We start from the raw sequence: 20517 nt of genomic DNA, 5'->3' as shown, positions 1-20517 counted from the left end.
TACAGTGTCACTTGTGATTTTCTTATAGCCTGCCCCATACCTTGGTTAAAAAATTCTTAACTAGCGGGTGGAGTTGTGGCTCAGTGGTAGAGTACTTGCCTACTATGTGTGAGGCACTGGTTTTGATTCTCAGCACCACATATAAATGAATGAATAAAATAAAGGTCTATCAACATCTAAAAAAATATTAAAAAAAAAATTCCTTGACTAAATCTTCTTAAATTACCCTAATTTGTATGTGTCACCATTTCCCTGACTGATAACCCCCAACCTATGTATAATACTTACTTCATAACAACATCTGTGTCTATTTCTTCTATTTGTGAAACCTTATTAATCACACACTGCAAGGGATTTAAGAAAAAACAAACACAATTCAATTAATTGTCTTTAGACTCCCAAGTACTCCATGTTCCATTTGTACATCAAAAATGACTCACTGACTACAATAATCATTTCAACAGACATTTCTTATGTCTCTTATACACACCTCAAAATATCTGAAAAACTTCAGCCATGACCCTTACCCCATTAAATAATTATTTCAGAGTATGCTTGAACTGCAACAGTTAAAATGTCCTACTATTTAAAACTGTTCAAAATCATACACCAGCAAAATTGAACTGTAATGCTTATAAACGATGCCTAAGTTTCATATAAAAATCCCCAAAAGAAATGCATATTGGAGATTTGCATTTCTTTGCAATACAAGCAACAAAAGTTTAAAACGGTAACAATAAATGCTTAAAATTCAAGAGAAACATGTGGAATTAAAATAGTTAATTTTTTAAAAACACATATATGAAAAATCATAGAAATTATGCTTTCAGTGCAGTATGGAGTACATCTGTTCAACCAGAATTCAGCTCACGAAACTGAACACTGCCAGTACCAAGTCGTCCCTCTCCTGCTCTCTGCCTAGTCACTACTGTTTCTTTGCTTCACATTATGTAATATTCATTTACATAGTTCTGAGTTATTTATTCTCATTGCTGCATAGTATTCCATTGTAGAAATATACCATAATTCTATTTATCCTTTTTACTGATGATGGAATTTGGGATATTTCCAGTTTTTATTACAAATAGCATTGCCATGAATATTCTCTACTGTGTTTTGGTGAACTTATGTAAGTATTCCTTAAGGGTGAATGCCTAGGAATAGAAATACTAGGTTGTAGTATGTGTACACTTAGACACTGTCAACAATTTTCCAAAGTGCTTATACCAATTTAAAAATTCAGTGTCTCAGTGTTTAAGAAGTGAAAAAGAGAGGGTAACTACATTTTCTTTTGCTTATTTTATATTCACATTAAAAATTCTCATATGGCTGAGCATGGCAGTGCATGCCTGTAATCCCAGCAAGGTTGAGGTAGAAAGATCCCAAGTTCAAGGCCAGCCTGAGCAAAATATAGCAAAAAATAAAAAGGAACAGGGATGTAGCTCAGCGGTAGAGCACCCTTGGGTTTAAATCCCAGTACTATGCCAACAAAAACCAAAAACCAAAAAACCCTCATATTCATATAAGTGCATTCAACCTAAACATATAAACACATTTGAAATTATATCAACCTTTTCACACATAGAAAAATTGAACTTCAGTGATTGAGATTTATCTGAGTAGAACAAAAATAAAGATCAGGAAAAACTAAAAAATATACGAATTTTAGTTATAATTCTTAGAGATCAGGGTAAAAAGAAAAGCACTTGTCTGCTGACAGTGTAAAAACTGGTAAAAGCTTTTTTAGGTAGCAATTCAGTTCTATGTATTAAACTACTTAAAAATGCTTTTCACTCTGACCACTAACTCTACTTTCAAGAATCCGTCCAAGAAAACAGTCTCAAATATGAAAAACAAATTAACTTTATACCAAAGACGTTTTCAGTGTTATTTATAGTAACAAACTGAAACCAACTTAAATATTCTACATATAAGAAATGCTAAATAAGTTTATTCAACATAAATGTAATGGAATTTTATGTAATTATTAAAACTAATGCCTCTGAAGACTTGCATAATACAAGAAAATGCTTATGCTGATTCTAACTGAAATGTATGTTCAAAATGCTTAAGCTGATTCTAACTGAAATGTATGTTCATGTATAGGACTGGGGTTGTAGCTCAGTGGTAGAGCGCTTGCCTACACATGTGTGAGGCACAGGGTTCGATTCTCAGCATCATATGTAAATAAATATAAATAAATTAAAAATCATGTATACATTATAACGAACAATCTAAAAATTCAATTAATGATCTACAAATAGAAGCATTCTTTAAATTATAATCTTGGCTGGTAAGGCTGTTTTTCTTATATTTTTCCATATTTTCAACTTTTACATAAAAGAGGAAGTATTACCATTACAATGCATACTGCATGTATTACTAGACAACATAAACTTCACAAGAATTCCTGACCATGTATCAAAGAAATATGTACAATTACCTGCTTAATGATATTCTTTGCTGTAATAATCATTTCTTCTCCATAGATTTCTAAAAAATTAAGTTTTCTTTGTTTTAAAAGTCCAAATACAAGAGATACTAGTCTTTCCTATTAAAATGAAAGAAAAATATGTAATTTCATATTTTTAAATTTTAAATATTATTTAGAGATAGAAATACTCAGCATCAAAGATTTTTGATGATTCTCAGATCTCTATCCTGAATGCAGTATTTCTTGAAGTCTGAAAAATTCCTCCACAGCCATCTTTTCATCAGATTTTAGGAGCCAATGTTCTAAAACAGACAAATTCAATTCCACTACATGGGATCAAATGAAGCCGATTTGGAGCAAACCAATATAAGGATATTTTTGGCCTAGTTTCCATAAAAAGAAAATATTCTTAAACCTGGATAACCAATAAATACTTCCTGAGCCCTGTGCTTTTTGATTCATGTTCTAGAACACTAGAGTGACGAGGTGAACATTTAATTGGAAAGTCAAACTCTAACATGTACGTCTCCTTAACTACTTGGGCTGTTATTAGTCAGAATCTTTTGGATATTTTTTAAAACTAGTTTTTGGCAATGATTAGCACTGAAGTTACCAGGTAAGTGTAGCCTTGATATGACATATGTACATCATATGTATATACATGAAACATACACAATAGGCATTCAATGGAACTTTATTATCATATTATGATTACCTTTAACAAAAGATAAAAGTCAGTAAATGAATGCACACATGGATTATAAATTCATTCATCTTATATCTGTATTTTGAACTTCATTTATAAGCTAGAAAGACTTCATTTTAACTGTTTCTGTATAAGCTATAAAATAATTTCATTCTCAAATACATAAGAAACTGAACACTTATTTGTACTAATAATGGACTTCATAGGTTTGACAGACCCTGAAATTCAAGGTAATTTTGCTCATTAAAATCTGAAGAAAGTACTCTAAACTAAGGCTGTTAGTAATTAATACTTAACAATGACATCGATTTCACTCTATAGTTCAAAAACACATACCTCTTCTAAAACTTGACAATCATCTTCCAGTGGTCTATTTAAGTCACTGTGAGAGTAAGTAGAAAATTCTGCAATCATCATTTTATCTATCAGTTTTTCTAATTCACAAAGTTGTGATCCCAAATGCCTACAAAAGAGAAAAATGCTATCCATATTAATTTTAAAAATTATAAATTCATTCCAATTTTTAGAGAACTAGTATGAAAACTATTCTAGCTGATAGTACCTGTGCAATAATATAATGCTTTAATAAAATGAAGACCTTAAATACCCCAATACAACTGCCATAATTTCATTTAATCTTAGAATTCTATTTTTTTAATCTCTAACCTCTAAACAGTTTAATGTGTTCTAGAAAACTTGGTTACTTGGTAAATTCTAAGACTGGTTTTCACACGTAAAATATTCAGATATTCTAATTCCTTTCTTCATTAACCATTTGCTAAACATCAATGGTGGTAGCTCCATAGTAATTTATTTATTCAACAAATTTGAGTGCCTACTATGTGCCAAGCCCCGTTTTAGGTGCATAAAAATTATCTGAAGGACAATAGGTCAACTGTTTCAATCTATTATCATCAATTTGAGTTATTATACACCAACCTTCAGATCATTAAACTGAAAGTCATTGAGTTAAATGAAAATGTAAGAAGTACTTTCACATATCAAGGGATTTTTGCCACATGATCTAATAGCTTCATAAAAACAATGAGCTGAAGAAATCTAGACAGCTTACTCAACTTAAAGTATTTGAAAAACTTAAGTGAAATAGGCCAGTTCAAAATCTGTATCCCTCAGGGTGAAAAATTTCTTTTAGTTTAATTTTTTGTTCTTATTTATCAGTTAAAAATATTTTGTAACTATTTTTAAAGTTCTATCATGGACTGGGGATATAAATTCAGTGATAGAGTACCTGCCTAGCATGTACAAGGGCCCTATTTCAATCCCTACCATAATAAATAAATAATGAAAAGTTCTATCTTTTGGCTAATGTGAAAACATTTAAATATTTCATGTTAAATACTAAACTTAATATTATATATAAAATTTTTTAAATGTTTAAAAATATATGTGCAACATTTATTTGAAAAAAAGTCCTTTATGTTAGCAATGGTCTTTACTGAAAATGACTGGACATAGAAACAAAAATTTAAAAAGTAAGTTATAGGCTGGGGATGTGCTTAGTGGCTAAATGCCCTTGGGTTCAATCTGTGGTACCAATAAAAAAAAAAACAAAATTAGTTACAACCATTTGATCTTTTGGGCAGATATACTATTGTTCTTTTATAAACAACTAGTAAGTAAGGAGAGCGATAATTTTGATACAATCTGATAAGCGAAATGGGAGTTTTCATTTGCAATAGAATATTATATTTCTTATAGTTATTTAGAAAATTGATAAGCTTCTTATAAATAGCATCAATACCTCACAATAAACCAATTTAGAACCCATTCTCTAGTACAAACTAGAACATTTACCTTAACAGGAATTTGGCAATACCTACCAAAATTAAGTAGACAATTACCATTTGACCTAAGAATCGGACTTTTTGGAATCTTATCTCTAAGATGCACCAGTAAAAATACAGAACACAAGTTAACTGTAGTACTGTTGGTAATCGTAAAGGAATGGAAACAACCCAAATGTTGACCAACAGGGGACTAGTTATACGTTCTTAAATAAAAAGTATACACTTAAAAAAAAACAAAAAACTTATTTTATTTTTTTAGATGTTAGTAGATTTTTATTTTTATTCATTTATTTATATGCGGTGCTGAGACTCAAACCCAGTGCCTCACACATGCTAAGCAAGTGCTCTACCACTGAGCCACAACCCCAGCCCCCAAAAGTATACACTTTTGAAGAACTGAGAAATGCTCTATTCTCTATAGAGCAGTTTCTTAATCTTCTTTTATTACACATATACACCCTTATGAAAATTTAATCCCATGTATATCGTATATCTGCTTGTATACTGTGGCTCTTTGGAGGACCACAAATAGTTGTAATATCCAAGATTTTTTCCCACTATTCAACAGTCAAGTTTTATCCTCATAGAGTGATATCTCCAATTCACAACACATGCAATAAAGAATGGTATAAGATCCAGGGTATATTGTAAGGCAAAAATAGTAAGGTGAAGAAAAGTATGTACAATATGCTAATGCTCATCTAAGATGGGAGGGGAGGCTGATAAACGGATGGAGAAATAAAAATTAAAACATTTTTTAAATAGAGACTTCTGAGGCAGGTGCAATGGCACACAACTGTAACCCCAGTGGCTCAGGAGGCTGAGGGAGGAGGATAGCAAGTTCAAAGGCAGCCTCAGCAACTCAGCAAGATCATGTCTCAAAATGAAAAGGGGGGGAGGGAGTCTAGGTATGTGGGCAGTTGTTAAGTACCCCTAGGTTCACTCCCTAGTATCAAAATAAATAAAGAGAAACTTATGACAGGGGATAGGAAGGAGGAGGCAAGGGACCCTGATAGAATATAAATTTCTCTAAATATCCTTTGCTTTATAGATTTTACTACTGAATATGTGACCACCATAGTTATAAAATATTAATTTATAAAAGCGAATCCTTAAAAATTGTGATGAAATATGAACTATATACCAAGCTACAAATCCATACATATGAATTATTTCATGTGAATTAAAAACAGGAATGTAACTGTTCACCCCACATGGAAAGTTATCCTAAGGAGAAATCCTATACTACAGTAGTCTCCTTATCTTCAGGTTTGTTTTTCGTAGTTTAAGTTAGTTGTGGCCAGTTGTGATCCAAAAATATTACATGGAAAATTCCAGAAATAAATCATACCTTGTTAAACTGTGCACCATTCTGAGTGGTATGATAAAACCTCACATTGTCCTACTCTATCCTGCTTTGGGACATGAATCATCCCTTTGTCCAGTCTATCCATACTAAGTACCCACTATCCCTTAGATGCTGGTCCTGCTTACAAAATGACTGCAGTATCACAATGCTTGTGTTCAAGTAACTCTTATGTAGTAACTTAATGATCTATCACAAAGACTACGTAATTCACCTTACTTCACACTATCACCTAAGTATTATTAATATCTCATGTCATCACAAGAAAGGTGAATACAACAATAAGATACTCTGAGAAAAAAACCTATATTCACAAAGCTTTTGTTATAGTATATTGTTATAACTTTTTATTACTAGTTATTATTTACTATGCCTAATTTATAAATCAAACTATTGTACATACACATAAACAATAAAGTTCTCATACACACACACACACACACACAAACAAACATATATGGAAAAAAACAGTATATATTAGGTTCAGTACTATCTGTAGTTTCAGGCACCCACTTAGGGTCTCGGAACATATCCCCCAAAAATAAGCAGGGGACGGGGGACTACTATAATAATTGTTAGTCCCGAGAGCATTCTATATGTGCTATGTGATAAAATAAATGAGGAATTATGTTGGTATCATTTGGTACTACAATTCTCAGACTGTAAGATGGAAGAAGTAAAACCCTACAGGACTCAATGTAAATTGGAAGTATCAGTCTAGACTCTTTCCACCCTCCTCTTAAAAAAGAAATATTAGGGGTTGGGAGGGTACGGCTCTGTTGTAGTAGCATGTTTAGCATAAGGCCCTGGTTTTAATCTCTGCACCAAAACATTAAGTTGATATAAAATACCTCAAAAAATAAGAATGGAAAATTATTTTCTAGGTCTGTCCAACCACCAAGGTTTAAAATAAGGATGACTGATTCAGTAGCAAGAATATTTCTAGTACTCAGATGGATTTCTAAATACGCTTTCCCACTAAAAGAAACTAAACCTTCTTAGAGAAGATAGAACAATGGCAAATTACCAGTTTGTGACAGAAAATGTATAATATGAATATGTTGTCAAAGCACCAAGCAAGAAAGCCACCAAAGGACTTATGGAATCATGTCAAAAGGACTCAAGAATGAACATGTAGAACTTAGGACAATTTACGCCTCTATAAAAATAAAAACAACATAAGATTTAAATGCTTCAAATGCATATAAATCCATGTATTTATAATAATTTTTAAAAATTCATCAGTCACCTTTGGATCACCTTTGGATGATGCTAAATTTTCAATTCGTTATTTTACCAACTGCTAGTAAAGAAATCTATCATTTCTCCAGCCAATTCTTATAAGATCTATTATTCAGGGTAACCAAATACAGTGGACATTTGAATAACTAACTTAGGGGCTTAGGAGTCACCCCCAACCACACAATAAAAAAACTCAAAAACCTCTATTTGGGGGTGGGGAGAGTACTGGGGATGAAACTAGGATGTTCTACCCACATTCCCAGCCCTTTTTTATTTTTTATTTTAAGAAAGGGTCTCACTAAGTTGCTTAGGGCCCTGCTAAGTTGCTGAGGATGGCCTCAAACTTATGATCCTACTGCTTAAACCTTGCAAGTCACTTGATTACAGGCATGTACCACCATGTCTGGCCAAAAATCTATAACTTTTGACTTCCTAAAAATTAACTACTGATAGCCTGCTATTAATCAGAAATATTACCAATAACATAAACTGCCTATTAACACGCATTTTCTATATTATATATACTAAATACAGTGAAAATTACATAAGAACCACTGACAGATCACTTGATAATCAATTTACTGGAGAGAAAAGATTGCAGACATGGAGATGATTATAGTTACAGTGTTTTAAAAGGACACTTGCAACACTTGAGCTCACCACAACAGCAATAGGAGGCTGCCACTGTGTTCTTATAGTATTGTTATAATTAATTTTATACACTTAGAATTAAATACTGCATCTTTACATTTGTTTACATTTCCTTTAACTGTTACTGGTGCCATGTAGTATGTTCATGTCCATAAATTTTGACTTTTAAGTTCTTCTGATAGAATCGTGTATATTTAGGGTAATAAATGATAAAAGACTATTTTCTACATATATTTAACACATTCACCACATGCTTAGCATTTTTAAAATTTTTTTGGTACATCTAGGCTACACAGAACCTTGAGTTTTCTCAAACTGTCACAAATCACAATAAAAAAAAAAAAAAAGAATAAAACCCTCCATGTAATTGGCCCCACAAAATTCAAACATATGTTGTTTAAGAGTCAACTGTAATTGTTACAGGGAAAAATCACTAATAACCCATAATGAATGATAAATCTAGGCAATAAACATCACATGGCATCTAATAATAAAATGAAATAAAACCAAATACATGATTATTGGCTGAATATACAACACTACATATTAGGTACTCCTATCAGAAAGTAAAACACTGAAATCTAATCAAGCCTTTAAATATAACTTCCAAATACAGAAAACAGGTAGAAGAACATGTGCAATATGGGGACATAGTTGGCAAAATCCAGACAGTGTGCAAGACAAATAACCCAAGTTCTTCAACATTTGGAAGAGGAGAAAATAAGAATGTAGAACTACACATCAAAAGACACTTGAGACATTACACTGTACAGATATTATTTGGATCCTGATTCCAACAAACTGTTAACAAGAATTTTGAGACAAACAGGGAAATTCGAACATTGACCAGCTATTCAAAAATGTAAATGATTTTACTTTCTTAAAAATCCTTCTTCCAATGATAAAATTATGGCATTTGCAGGCAAATGGATGAAATTGGAGAATATCATGCTGTGAGATAAGCCAATCTCAAAAAACTAAAGGACGAATGATCTCGCTGATAAGTGGATGAGGACATATAATGGGGGGTGGGAAAGGTTAGCATTAGGCTTAGGGTTAGGTTTAGGGTTAGAGATAAGGGGGTGGTAAGAATGGAGAAAGAAAGGACTGTATAGAGGGAAAAGAGGGGTGGAAGGGGTAGGGGGGAAGGGAAAGAAAATAACAATAAATCAAACAACATTACCCTATGTAAATTTATGATTACATGATTACACAAATGGTATGCCTTGACTCCATGTATAAACAGAGAAACAACATGTATCCCATTTGTTTACAATAAAAAAAAAATTCTTCTACCTAAAGTACATATTGAAGCCAGGTGCAGTGGTATATACCTGTAATCCCAGCAACTTGGGAGCCTGAGGCAAGAGAATCACAAGTTTATACATGTATATGTGTGTGTGTGTGTATCATGCATGTATATATATATCTCTATATATAGATATATATATGTGTGTGTGTATATATACACACAAAGAACAGCAATGAGGTAAGATATAAATATACAGGGGCTGGGGTTGTGGCTCAGTGGTAGAGTACTTGCCTAGCATGTGTGAGGCACTGGGTTCAATTCTCAGTACCACATATAGATAAATGCATAAAATAAAGTTCTATCAACATCTAAAAATATTTTTAAAAATAAAAATAAATAAATTTACATATAATGTCAACATGGTTTGCTCTTCAGGTTGTTTTCAAGAAAATCAGATTCCTTTTTACCACAGCTTGGAAGTTAACTCTCAGGTGTTACCTCTGGGTAGGTCTTCAACAAATTGACTGAAAGGATTATGGCAGGAAACCCACATAATTACATCTACTAACATCTGAGCATCAAAATAATGAAATTCTTTGTCATTTCAGCATAACTTCTCAAATGTAAGGTTATAGTTGATCTCAGCTATCATCTTAAATAACTTGAGTAGTTTCATTTTTATGCATTCTTAAATTTTGATTAACAACCAAGAAGAGATACAAACCTCGATATTGACAAATATGTTACAACACTGCAGGCACCTGATCACACACATACACAGATTTGTTCAAACAAATCCTTATACACAAAATCCAGAACTATGTTTGACAAGATTCTTCTAGTCTTCCTTGTTCTAATTATCCTCTTTATATTTGTGACTACCTTTGTGCTGTTTTTATTAGAGAAACCTATCAATAAACATTTCAGTAATTCTACTTTTATCAATCAGCAAAAATTGATCTCTTGGCTTAAGACCAAAGCATATAATGTGAATGTTTTCTTACTATAGTGTTTGAAATTTAAATTTAAGAGATTATTTCAGGATAAAATTCAGGCTGAATATCTTTTGATATAATCAATATTAAAAAATATTGCTGGGTATGGAAGCATGGACTTGTAATCCCAGTGACTCAGGAGGCCAAGGCAAGAGGATCTGAAGTTCAAAGCCAGCCTCAACATATTAGTAAGGCCCTAAACAACTTACTAAGACACTGTCTCAAAAATAAAAATTTATAAAAGAGGTGGGGAGGTGAGTATATGGCTCAGTGGTTAAACGTAATCCTTGGTAACAAAAAAAAAACTCAACTGAAGATGAAATCATAAGTGGGAGCCTATAATTAACTCTGAATATTTTTCATTAAAAAAAAAAAAAAAAAAAGGTGGTGGGGAGTCTGGGGATGTAACTGGTAAAGTCAACTACTCAGGCAGAAGGATGGCAAATTAGAAGCCAGTCTGAACAATATATCGTGGCCCTATTCTCGAAATAAAATAAAAAGGACTGGGGGTGTAGCTCAGTGGTAGAGTGCTAAGGTGGCAGGCACAAAGCTCTAGTTTCAATCCCTAGTATTGCCAAAAAAAAAAAAAAAAAAGAACATGGTACAAAGTACCCAAATACATTTGCTAATATATTGGCTAATATATTCACAGATTTCAAAAATACGTATTAAGGTGCATGATATAGCTCTTGTCCAAGACATTTGAAGCCCAAAGGAAAAGACTTAAAAACAAACACACATAAAGGACAATAAACTGCAGTAGAATGTTTTAAGATTTCCTTAGAGAATACAAATAGTGTGTTCTGAAATTCAAAAGTCAAAAACCAAAACTTACACAGAAAATAATTTTAAGGTCAAAAACTACAACAAAAAATGAGAATAAAGAAAACATTCATAAGCATTATTTACGACCACTGAACTAGAAGAAACACAGAAAAATGGTATACAAACACATACAAATTAAAAAAAAGATTTGTATTTATGGTAATTTGATCATTAGAAGATCTTGGTATAAAAGTTTTCTTTTAAATCAATACACAAAGACATTCAAAAGCAAAACATTGACTAAGATTCATAAAATAGACTATTAATTTAATCCAACAGAGTTCTTTGGTGGTTCTACTAAGGGAAAGATTTCCTATCTTTTCTAAGATAAGCCCTGCCAAAATTGCTAAAATTTGGTTTCACGTATGAAGGAGAAAAAAAAAAAAAAAAAAAAAAAAAGGGCAGGTGAAATGCAAGTAGAATACCTTTTATCCCTATGAGGAGAGCATAATTATTTTAGTAAACAAAAGAAAACAGTTTATGTCACTACTACTTATAGTAGACAAGAAACCTATACTACACGTTCCTCCTCATTGAGTAAATAAAAATATAAATGATCCAGAACTAATTCTTTTGTTTCCAAATAAGGTTAAATGACCTGTAAAATATCTGTGATGCTATCCAAGAAAATGTTGATATTTAACAACATTATAGCAAAAGAAAAGATAATATGAAGGAAATCATCATATAGAATTTGACAGAAATCTAAAAAAATCTGTATCACAATAACCCCATTTTATTATTTTATTCTTTTAGTTCTCATTAGACCTAATTAATTTATTTATTTATATGCAGTGCTGATAATCAAACCCAGTGCCTCATACTTGCTAGGCAAGCACCTTGCCACTAAGCCACAGCCCTAGCCCCACAATAACCCCATTTTAAAATACTTCAAGTATGAGTCAGTATTCTTCCTTCATTCAAAAAAATGTTTTTAGAATACATTTTTTAAAAAATCATTTGTACATGGAGATGTTTATCTAAAGTTAGAGTGTCAAGTTCTGATATTAGATGTTTATATAGTTATTTGAAACTGACATTTGAGGCAGCTTTACAGAGATGCATGTTGTGCAAGGGCTTGTCCACTGAGCTAAACCCCAGCCCTAAAATTGTGTGTGTGTGTGTGTGTGTGTGTGTGTATGTATGTATGTGTTTAAATGAAGATATTCTGTCCTTTGAGTTAAGGTACAAAGAAAAAGTCAAGTTCTAATACCAAACTTTTATACAGTTATAACCATAACGGAACCATCATTTGATCAGCAGCTTTACAGAAACGTTTTACATGAAGAATCAACATTCTTTATATGTGTAGGTTCCAAGGAAAATAAAAAATTCTTGAAGGGAAGGAAGGAGAAAGGGATGGAGGAAAGGAGGGAAGAAAAGGGGGAAGGAAGAAAGGAAGAAGGGCTAGGGATATAGCTTAGTAATGAATAGGTGCTTAGCATGAGCAAGGCCCTGGGTTTGAATTCCAGAACTTCATTCATTCATTCAATTATTCAATCAATAAATATAAGCTCTTGAACTCAGAATAAAGACGCAATTATAAAATTTTCATTCTGTAGTCCAATAAATCATAAACTATCAGTAATAAATATCCAACTCTGTTCTTAAAATTTTTCCCAAATAGCTTTGTATAACTATACTTCTATTAAGCAAATTTATAAATCAAGGAAGTAAAACTATATGACCTTTTATTTCCTTTTATCAAGGAAAACAAAACTATGTTTGGGACAAAAATAAGAACTGGTTCAGAAACTGTGTTTAGCAAACAAGCATTCAACCTTTGATTCTATTTCTCAGCTCCATACTATCCAGAGGATACTGACAACAATATTTATCAACACAGTATTATAGAGCAAGCAACAAGTGAAAAACAGCTTTTTTCATTATAGAAGTCTATTTTTCTAAAGTAATGATAAAACTGATTACTCACTGATTTAAAAAAATATCACACACATATTACAAAGAGAGAAAGATTTTAAATTCAGAGGTGAAAGGGAAATTAGAAATCCTTTAGTCACCTTGGGTTTTGGGCTGTGAAGTCAAAGTAGTCTTCGAAGGATGAATTTCCCAAAATTGATTGTAAAAATTTTATATACAGATGCTCTTAGGAAAAGTCTTTTTTTTTTATACCTTTCAATAAATTCCCTAAGAGGTTTGTGACTCAAATCTTCTGTATAATTCTGGATTAGGTTCCACTCTAAAATTAGAGCTTTGCAGCAATCTCTATAGGTTCATCAATATATTGTACTGTATTGCATTATTAGTGCTCAGTAATGTGTCTGTCTCCCTCCTGCTGCCAAAATGTAGAAAATGTCAAAGCAGAAAATATCTCAGCTTTGTTCATGACTACAGATCCAGTATTCTGCCTACAGATGCATTATTATATGCCTGACCTGTAATAGGTGCTCACTTGACTCAAATTCTTAAATAAAATAAATCAACTATTTAAATTTGGCCTAAGTTTAAAAAATGCTTTCTAAATATATATTCCAACTATATAACCTTGGTCAGTAAGAATTTATAACTGAATTTAAAGTTACTTTGAAGCAATCTTTTCTGGAATATACTAAGTTATATATATTAATATATTAAGTTATAGAGCACATCCTCTATAAAACTTATCTGTAGCCACTTAGTACCAGTTTGGATGGATTTTCCAGAATCTAGGACCTTCTACAACAATGGACATCTGCTTGACTCAATAAAATTTTGATGACTTCTAATTTGTCTATAGGAAAAACCTGACAACTTCTCATAGTATCTAAAACCCGAATCTTAAAGGTATTTTTTCCTATGTGTAAATTCAAAATCAAATTTTTTTCTTAAAGGTATTTATATATATGTGTATATATATATATATATATTTTTTTTTTTTTTTCAGTTGTCAGTGGACCTTTACTTTGTTTATATTGGTGCTGAGAATTGAACCCAGTACCTCACACATGCTAGGCAAGCACTCTACCACTAAGCTATAACCCCAGCCTCTTAAAAGTATCTTCAAAGTAAAAACCTAGAAAAAGCTGGGTCTTTCTCATCACCTCATGGTATTTCTGGCAACATGAAAAACAGACTTAAAATTAGTGGTGCATGCCTATAACCCCAGGGACTTCAGAGGCTAGGGAGGAGGACTGCAAGTTCAAGGTCACCTCAGAAACTCTGTGAGACTCTGTCTCAGAATAAAAAGGGCTGGGGATGTAACTCAGAGGTTGAATACCCATGGGTTCAATCCCCAATACTGCCAAGAAAAAAAAAAAACACACACACATAATTATTCAATTTAAAACCCATTAAGGGCAGGGGTTATAGCTCAGTGGTAGAGTGCTTGCCTCTCGTGGGTAAGGCAATGGCTTCAATCCTCAGAACCACATAAATACATAAAGGTATTGGGTTCATCTACAACTAAAAACAAAATTTTAAAATAAAAAACACTCATTAAAAGCCAGGAACACTGGTGCATACCTGTAATCTCACAACGTGGGAGGTTGAGGCAGGAGGATTAAAAATTCAAGACCACCCTGGGCAATTTCAGTGATAAATAAAAAAGGTTAGGAATATAGCTCAATGTTAGAGGGTCCATGAGTTCAATAGTAACACAAAAAACAAATCCAGCAACAAAAAACTATTTAAAAAGCTTTTTAAAAATTAATTTTAAACATACTGATATTCACCTCTCCACCTTCATGTACTATCTTGAAACAAAGCACTTCAATATTTTCAAAATATTATTTTCATCGTTGTGACTGGTCTTTTACTTATTTTTTCTACTAGAAATTTTAAGTTTGTGGGGCTGGAGTTGTGGCTCAGTGGTAGAGCACTTGCATGACATGTGTGAGGCCCTGGGTTCAATACTCAACACCATATATAAATTAAAAAATAAAAGATCCATTGACAACTGAAACAATATTTTAAAAAATTATAAAAAATAAAGAAATTTTAAGTTTGCTTATCAAAATGTCTCTGTAAATACTATTCCTTATGGTTTTTGGTTTGCGGATACCTAAAATCAGAGTAACAAATTGATATGAAGAAAAATATATACATTTTACTCTGAATACATTCACACTTTTAACATTACATGCTAATATTTATCCTTTAATGTTTTCTCATATTATTTCTAATGGCTTAATAGACATACCGAAAGCTGTGAATGCCCTGAAGTTCCTGCTGTAGAACCTCCTGTGTTGTTGCTATTAAGTCCAATGCTCCAACAAATTCAGAAGTTGATAATAACACCTGCACTGTAGGCTGAGTTTGGTGTACAGTGGCCATTAACTTCAGTTTATTGTATACTTTAACACAATTATTTCTGGTAAGTGCCAGTCTTAAAATGTGTAGTGATCCTTCACACATTACTTTATCAATCTGTGCAATTTTATCTCGAAGCATTTTTACAGCTTGGGAAGTTTTCTTGAGGTAGTCCTGCAATTCATGTTGAGAGGTCATTGCATGAAAAAATGCTTCTGAACGTAGAGAGATCTGGTGAGCAATGTTTACTTCCACAATGTCCAGATAATGGCTCAGCTTTTAAAAGGGAAGGAAAAAAAAATTATGGAGTATTGTAAGTATCCAAATACTTTTTGAAAATGAAAATAATAAAAGATTTCCACATGTATTTTCAATTCCATGGTGTGAATTCTTTGATTATTGGATCCTTGGAATCAGGCACAACATGATGAAGAGATCAAAGTGAATAATAATAAGAATAATAATAAATGAATATGAAAAAGCAGGCAATTTACTTTTCTCTGCTCCTCCCAAACACAACCCACCAAACACTCTTAAAAATAAGAGTACCCCAAAACTATCTCAGGTTATAATTCTAGGTTTAGGAGTTGTAAGATTTGAGAAAAGATGATATTCATAAATATCACATGTATCTAATTAAATGATATATAGTTTCCATTGACTGATTTCCTTCTGTGTATTAGGAAAAGGTATTTTCCTAGTTTTTCTAATTTGAATAACATTTGGATATAATTATTCTTATTTTACAGATGAGGAAACCCAGAGACATTAAATCATTAAAGCATGTAATCAGGAAGTGGCGAAACAACTAAAGACGAACTCAAGTCTGTCAGATTCTAAAACTGAAGCCCTTTCTACTATATCACGCTGCTTCAAAATGCTAAAAAATCCATGAAAGACAGATTGGCAATTCAGACACAAATTATAGAAAATATCAGAATTGGTTTGGATCATTTTATTTTTAATTTTTTTTTTTTTTCAGTTGTTGATGGACTCTTATTTTTATGTGGTGTTGAGAATCAAACCCAGTGCCTCACACATGCTGGGCAAGCACTCAATCACTGAGCTACAAGTGCAGCCCTGGCTTGGATCTTTTTCCTTCCCCCCTCCCTCACATTTTTATTGACGAAATTCTAACTGTATATACTGATAGGATCAGTTACACATTCATACATGCACACAATATACAATATAACAACTAATTTGGCTACTATCTCTCCCTGGATCTTTTTCCAAGGTTTATTTTACATTTCAAAATGATTCTTCTATCAATTTGTAAAATTTTTGTTTTCAATACACTGTTCTCCTAAAAGATTAACAAATTCCTTAAACACTTAGCTCATGTATATTTTAACACTATGTTTCTAAGTCATATATTAAACATGCTTTAGAAATTTCAAATTTTGGTCTAAAACTTAATTTGTCCTTTCTTGCTTTCTAGCTGCATGTGCCTTTTGGGCTATATTATCATTCCATTTTTCTTCCTTTTTTTTTAATTGATTTTATTTTTTATTTTTTTGTAGTTGTAGATGGACAGCATGCCTTATTTTTATGTGATGTTGAGGATTGAAACCAGAGACTCATACATGCTAGGCGAGCACTTTGCCACTGAGCTACAGTCCCAGCCCCATCTCTCCCATTTAAAAAAAATACATATATATATCGTGTAGTTGTAGATGGACTGCATGCCTTTAATTTATTTATTTTTATGTGGTGCTGAGGATCAAACTCAGTGCCCCACATGCACTAGGCAAGTGCATTACCACTGAGCCACAACCCAAGGCCCCTCTCCTACTTTTTTTTTTAACTTTTAGTTTTTTTAAATTATGGTTCAGACTCTAGATACTATCTCTGAATATCTCTTAGCATTAAAAGATTGATCAACTCCAACATTTAGGATTTAAATAATTAGAAGAAATTATTTAGTAACCAAGACTATTTCCTTAAAACAGTATCACTTATATCTTCAATAACATTCTTTTAGTAATCTATTATAATATTCAATAGATTGCAGACAAGAAAATTTCCATAGATTACGTCTTGGGTTTAAGCTCTTTGACTCTTGTTCTTTTCATCTCCAATAGAGCTGTTCATTTATTTACCTAAAAAAGTAACATGAGCATGAATGTAGAAGGGTAAACTACAAGTTCAAGCAGACTCAATTTTCAGAAGAATAAATCCATTTTGCATAGCTCCTTTAGGACAGTGCTACTCAGATTGTGGTTTATATGCTGCTGCCAATCTTAGACTATTTCACAGATTCATGATAAAATAAGGAACTTTGCCAGAATGCAAATCAACTATATCAGTAAGCACTCATCATCATCATCATCATCATCATCGTTTTTGTTCAAGGGCTTGAACTTGGGATCTCACACATACTAGGCAAGTGCTCTACCACTAAACTGCATCCCCAGTCATTTTTGCTTAATAGGAAGATTCTTAATAAAGAAAACAATGTGATTTGCATTCTGGTGAAAACTCCTTATCTCATCACAGACCAGCACTTTGGGTAGCACAATATAGGATCCAGATTTCTTTAATTCTGGTTGTAGCACCTCCTCTGTAAATCTAGCAAGATAAATCAACTGTCGTCCATAATGGGAGCTTGAAAATGCTGTCTTAGAATTGTCTTCCACTCCTAACAACAGAGCAGAATGAAAAGGAGTCAGAATGTAAATACTGCAAACCTGGTTCTATGATGCACAAATTTTAAAATGTTTCCATTACTTTAGCCACTTTAAACACTCAGGATGAGAAAAATATTTCATTTCAATTTCAAAGGTTTTTGGAAATCCACTGATCTACTCTTTTCAAAGGCATAATACTTTCACAAATATTAGGAAATATAAATATTTATGAAATACAAATATTTCAACAAATGCTTGAAAGAAACAATGTTTAAAGTATTCCTAAAAGTATCTGTGTAGATTGAGATTTTTATTGACATTTGTTATTGGTGTTAAGGTTATATTCTACTAGGGAATAGACTTGGGACTGTAAAAACTCAGTCTGGGAGTAAGCTCGTGTCAGTAAATCCAGCACTTTCATCAGATTTATGAATTTCCTACTCAAAAGAAAACCTTTATTGGTAAAATGTTGTCAAAGAAAAACTGAGCTCATTTTCATTTTTAATTGTGAAAAAGAAATATTCACGATTCTTTTCCCACATTTCTTTTCTTCTTCTCCCCAAGTTAAGTCTTTTCTTCAGTTACTGAGGAGGAATGGACCTTCCCTAGAAAAACTTTCGGACTGTCAAGCAATGTCTCTACAGTGAAACAAAGTGGTTTCTCATTTTAAGAATCAGTTCAAGAAAGGTCTAAACCAAGTGCTCAGAAAGAAGAGGTCAAAAGTTTTTACAAGCATTCAAGTTTTAGAAATACTTAATAGGTTATGTTTAAAGTTCTAATTTTTTTAAATGACTTTCAAGATGTTGATTTCTGAAATACAGAATACTAAAAAACTTAAAAACCAATTAATTACTAATATGCAAAAGGAAAGGCTTTTGTAAAGCTAGAATTACAATAGGAATATTGTATTTTTTTAAACTAAGACATTCTGCTTCAAAATAATCATCCTTATGATGAAAATGAGGAAAAAAAATAGTACCTCAGGAAAAGTAGGTTTCTGTACTTTAAATCATTCTGAAAAATTTAGCGGATACATAATAACCATTTGGGATAAATGCAAGCAATTTCATTCACTGTGTCATCTAACATATCCTTTCCATTAAAATTCCGTGACTACTATTTCAGAAGAAAAGCAAATAAATAGGAAGTGTGTCCTTTTCCACAAGCATAACTTTTATTCCAATGAACCCAAATGCTATTAGTTTATCAGTTAAGACAAAAAGGCCTATGTTAACAGTAACAACAAAAATGAACTTTCCTAGTATGTGCAACATTCAAGGTTTGACACCCAGCATTACAGATAAAAGAAGCAGAGTTTACTAAGTAACTTAATCTGAATTCATAAACAGTACCACTTACCCAAAATAAAGATGCTACATGGGAAAAGAGAAATTACCTTTTCTTGAAGCAACTTTGAGGAAGCTGCATCACGATTTCCTTTTCCACCAGCAGTATTAAAATGAGACCATGGTAAAACTGAATTAAAAGTTAAGGAATCATCCAAGGCAAAATCTGGTTTCATAAAAATCTATTAAAAGAAAGCATTTTCCTCAATTAGATGAACATTTTCTTTGTTATCCCTTCTAACATTATAAGACCACTAAGCAAAAATCAACTTGGATCTTGAGCATGAACAGAAAAAGCAAACGATAATAGGCTGAATATTTACCAAAAAAATCTGGTCAGAATATATACACAATGTTTCAACAAGTTTAAAATGCTCATAAAAAGATAATGCTTGTTTGTTTGCCTTTATCAATGGCGATAGTCATTCCATTACCACATGATCAAAGTCACTAATACAGTCCCACTAGGGATATAACAAAGGGAGGTACCATACCTAAAAGGTCCATATGATTTCCCCCAATAATTTTTTAATGTAATATATCCATTTCTCTTATTTCTTTCAATTTTTCTAATTTTATTTCTATTTTCTCCTGTGCAATTTTTTTTTCAAAATTAGTTTTTAGAATAAACACACTCAACTTTAAAACTAAAATTCAATTCTACAAAGACTGTTCTTTTCCTTTCCACACAATATCCAGCTACTCAATAAGACTTACCAATTGAATTTCCTAAATATCCAATGAAACCCTTCTCTCCTCTGTCTCCTTAGCATATCAGTTCAGCTCTTCATTTTCTCTGGTTTACATTAAGTAGCTACATAACTGATGTCCCTCCCTTATCTATCTCCTGTATTACTATCAAAAGTACCCTTTTAAAATATCAATTGTATTAACTTCCCTGTTTAAAACTCTCAGTGTATTCCCAAGACCCACAGACCAATTAAAAATGGTGTCTAAAATTCATCTTATTTAAAAAAAAAAAAAACCCAAATAGTTCTTTGTACTTTGTCAATC

General features: G+C 32.2%; 1 protein-coding gene across 12 annotated transcripts in view; it reads right to left on the bottom strand.

Annotated features, from left to right (window-relative positions):
* Positions 1–20517, bottom strand: part of VPS54 (VPS54 subunit of GARP complex) — a 93514-nt gene that overhangs the window by 44277 nt on the left and 28720 nt on the right. For all 12 annotated transcript variants that reach the window (XR_013758958.1, XR_013758959.1, XR_013758960.1 and 9 more), the window contains 5 exons: positions 19554–19685; positions 15418–15803; positions 3477–3603; positions 2444–2551; positions 289–344 (listed from right to left, as the gene is read on the bottom strand). Coding sequence is in view for 8 of the 12 variants with exons in the window: in XM_079109679.1 (XP_078965805.1) it covers positions 289–344; positions 2444–2551; positions 3477–3603; positions 15418–15803; positions 19554–19685 (809 nt within the window). In the remaining 4 variants the exon portion in view is untranslated. The remainder of the gene's footprint in view (positions 1–288; positions 345–2443; positions 2552–3476; positions 3604–15417; positions 15804–19553; positions 19686–20517) is intronic.

The sequence above is a fragment of the Sciurus vulgaris genome, assembly GCF_902686455.1.
Source record: "Sciurus vulgaris genome assembly, chromosome: 14".
Taxonomy (NCBI): domain Eukaryota; kingdom Metazoa; phylum Chordata; class Mammalia; order Rodentia; family Sciuridae; genus Sciurus; species Sciurus vulgaris.
The sequence above is the reverse complement of the archived record's forward strand: the minus strand, read 5'-3'. Positions and strand labels throughout refer to the sequence as shown.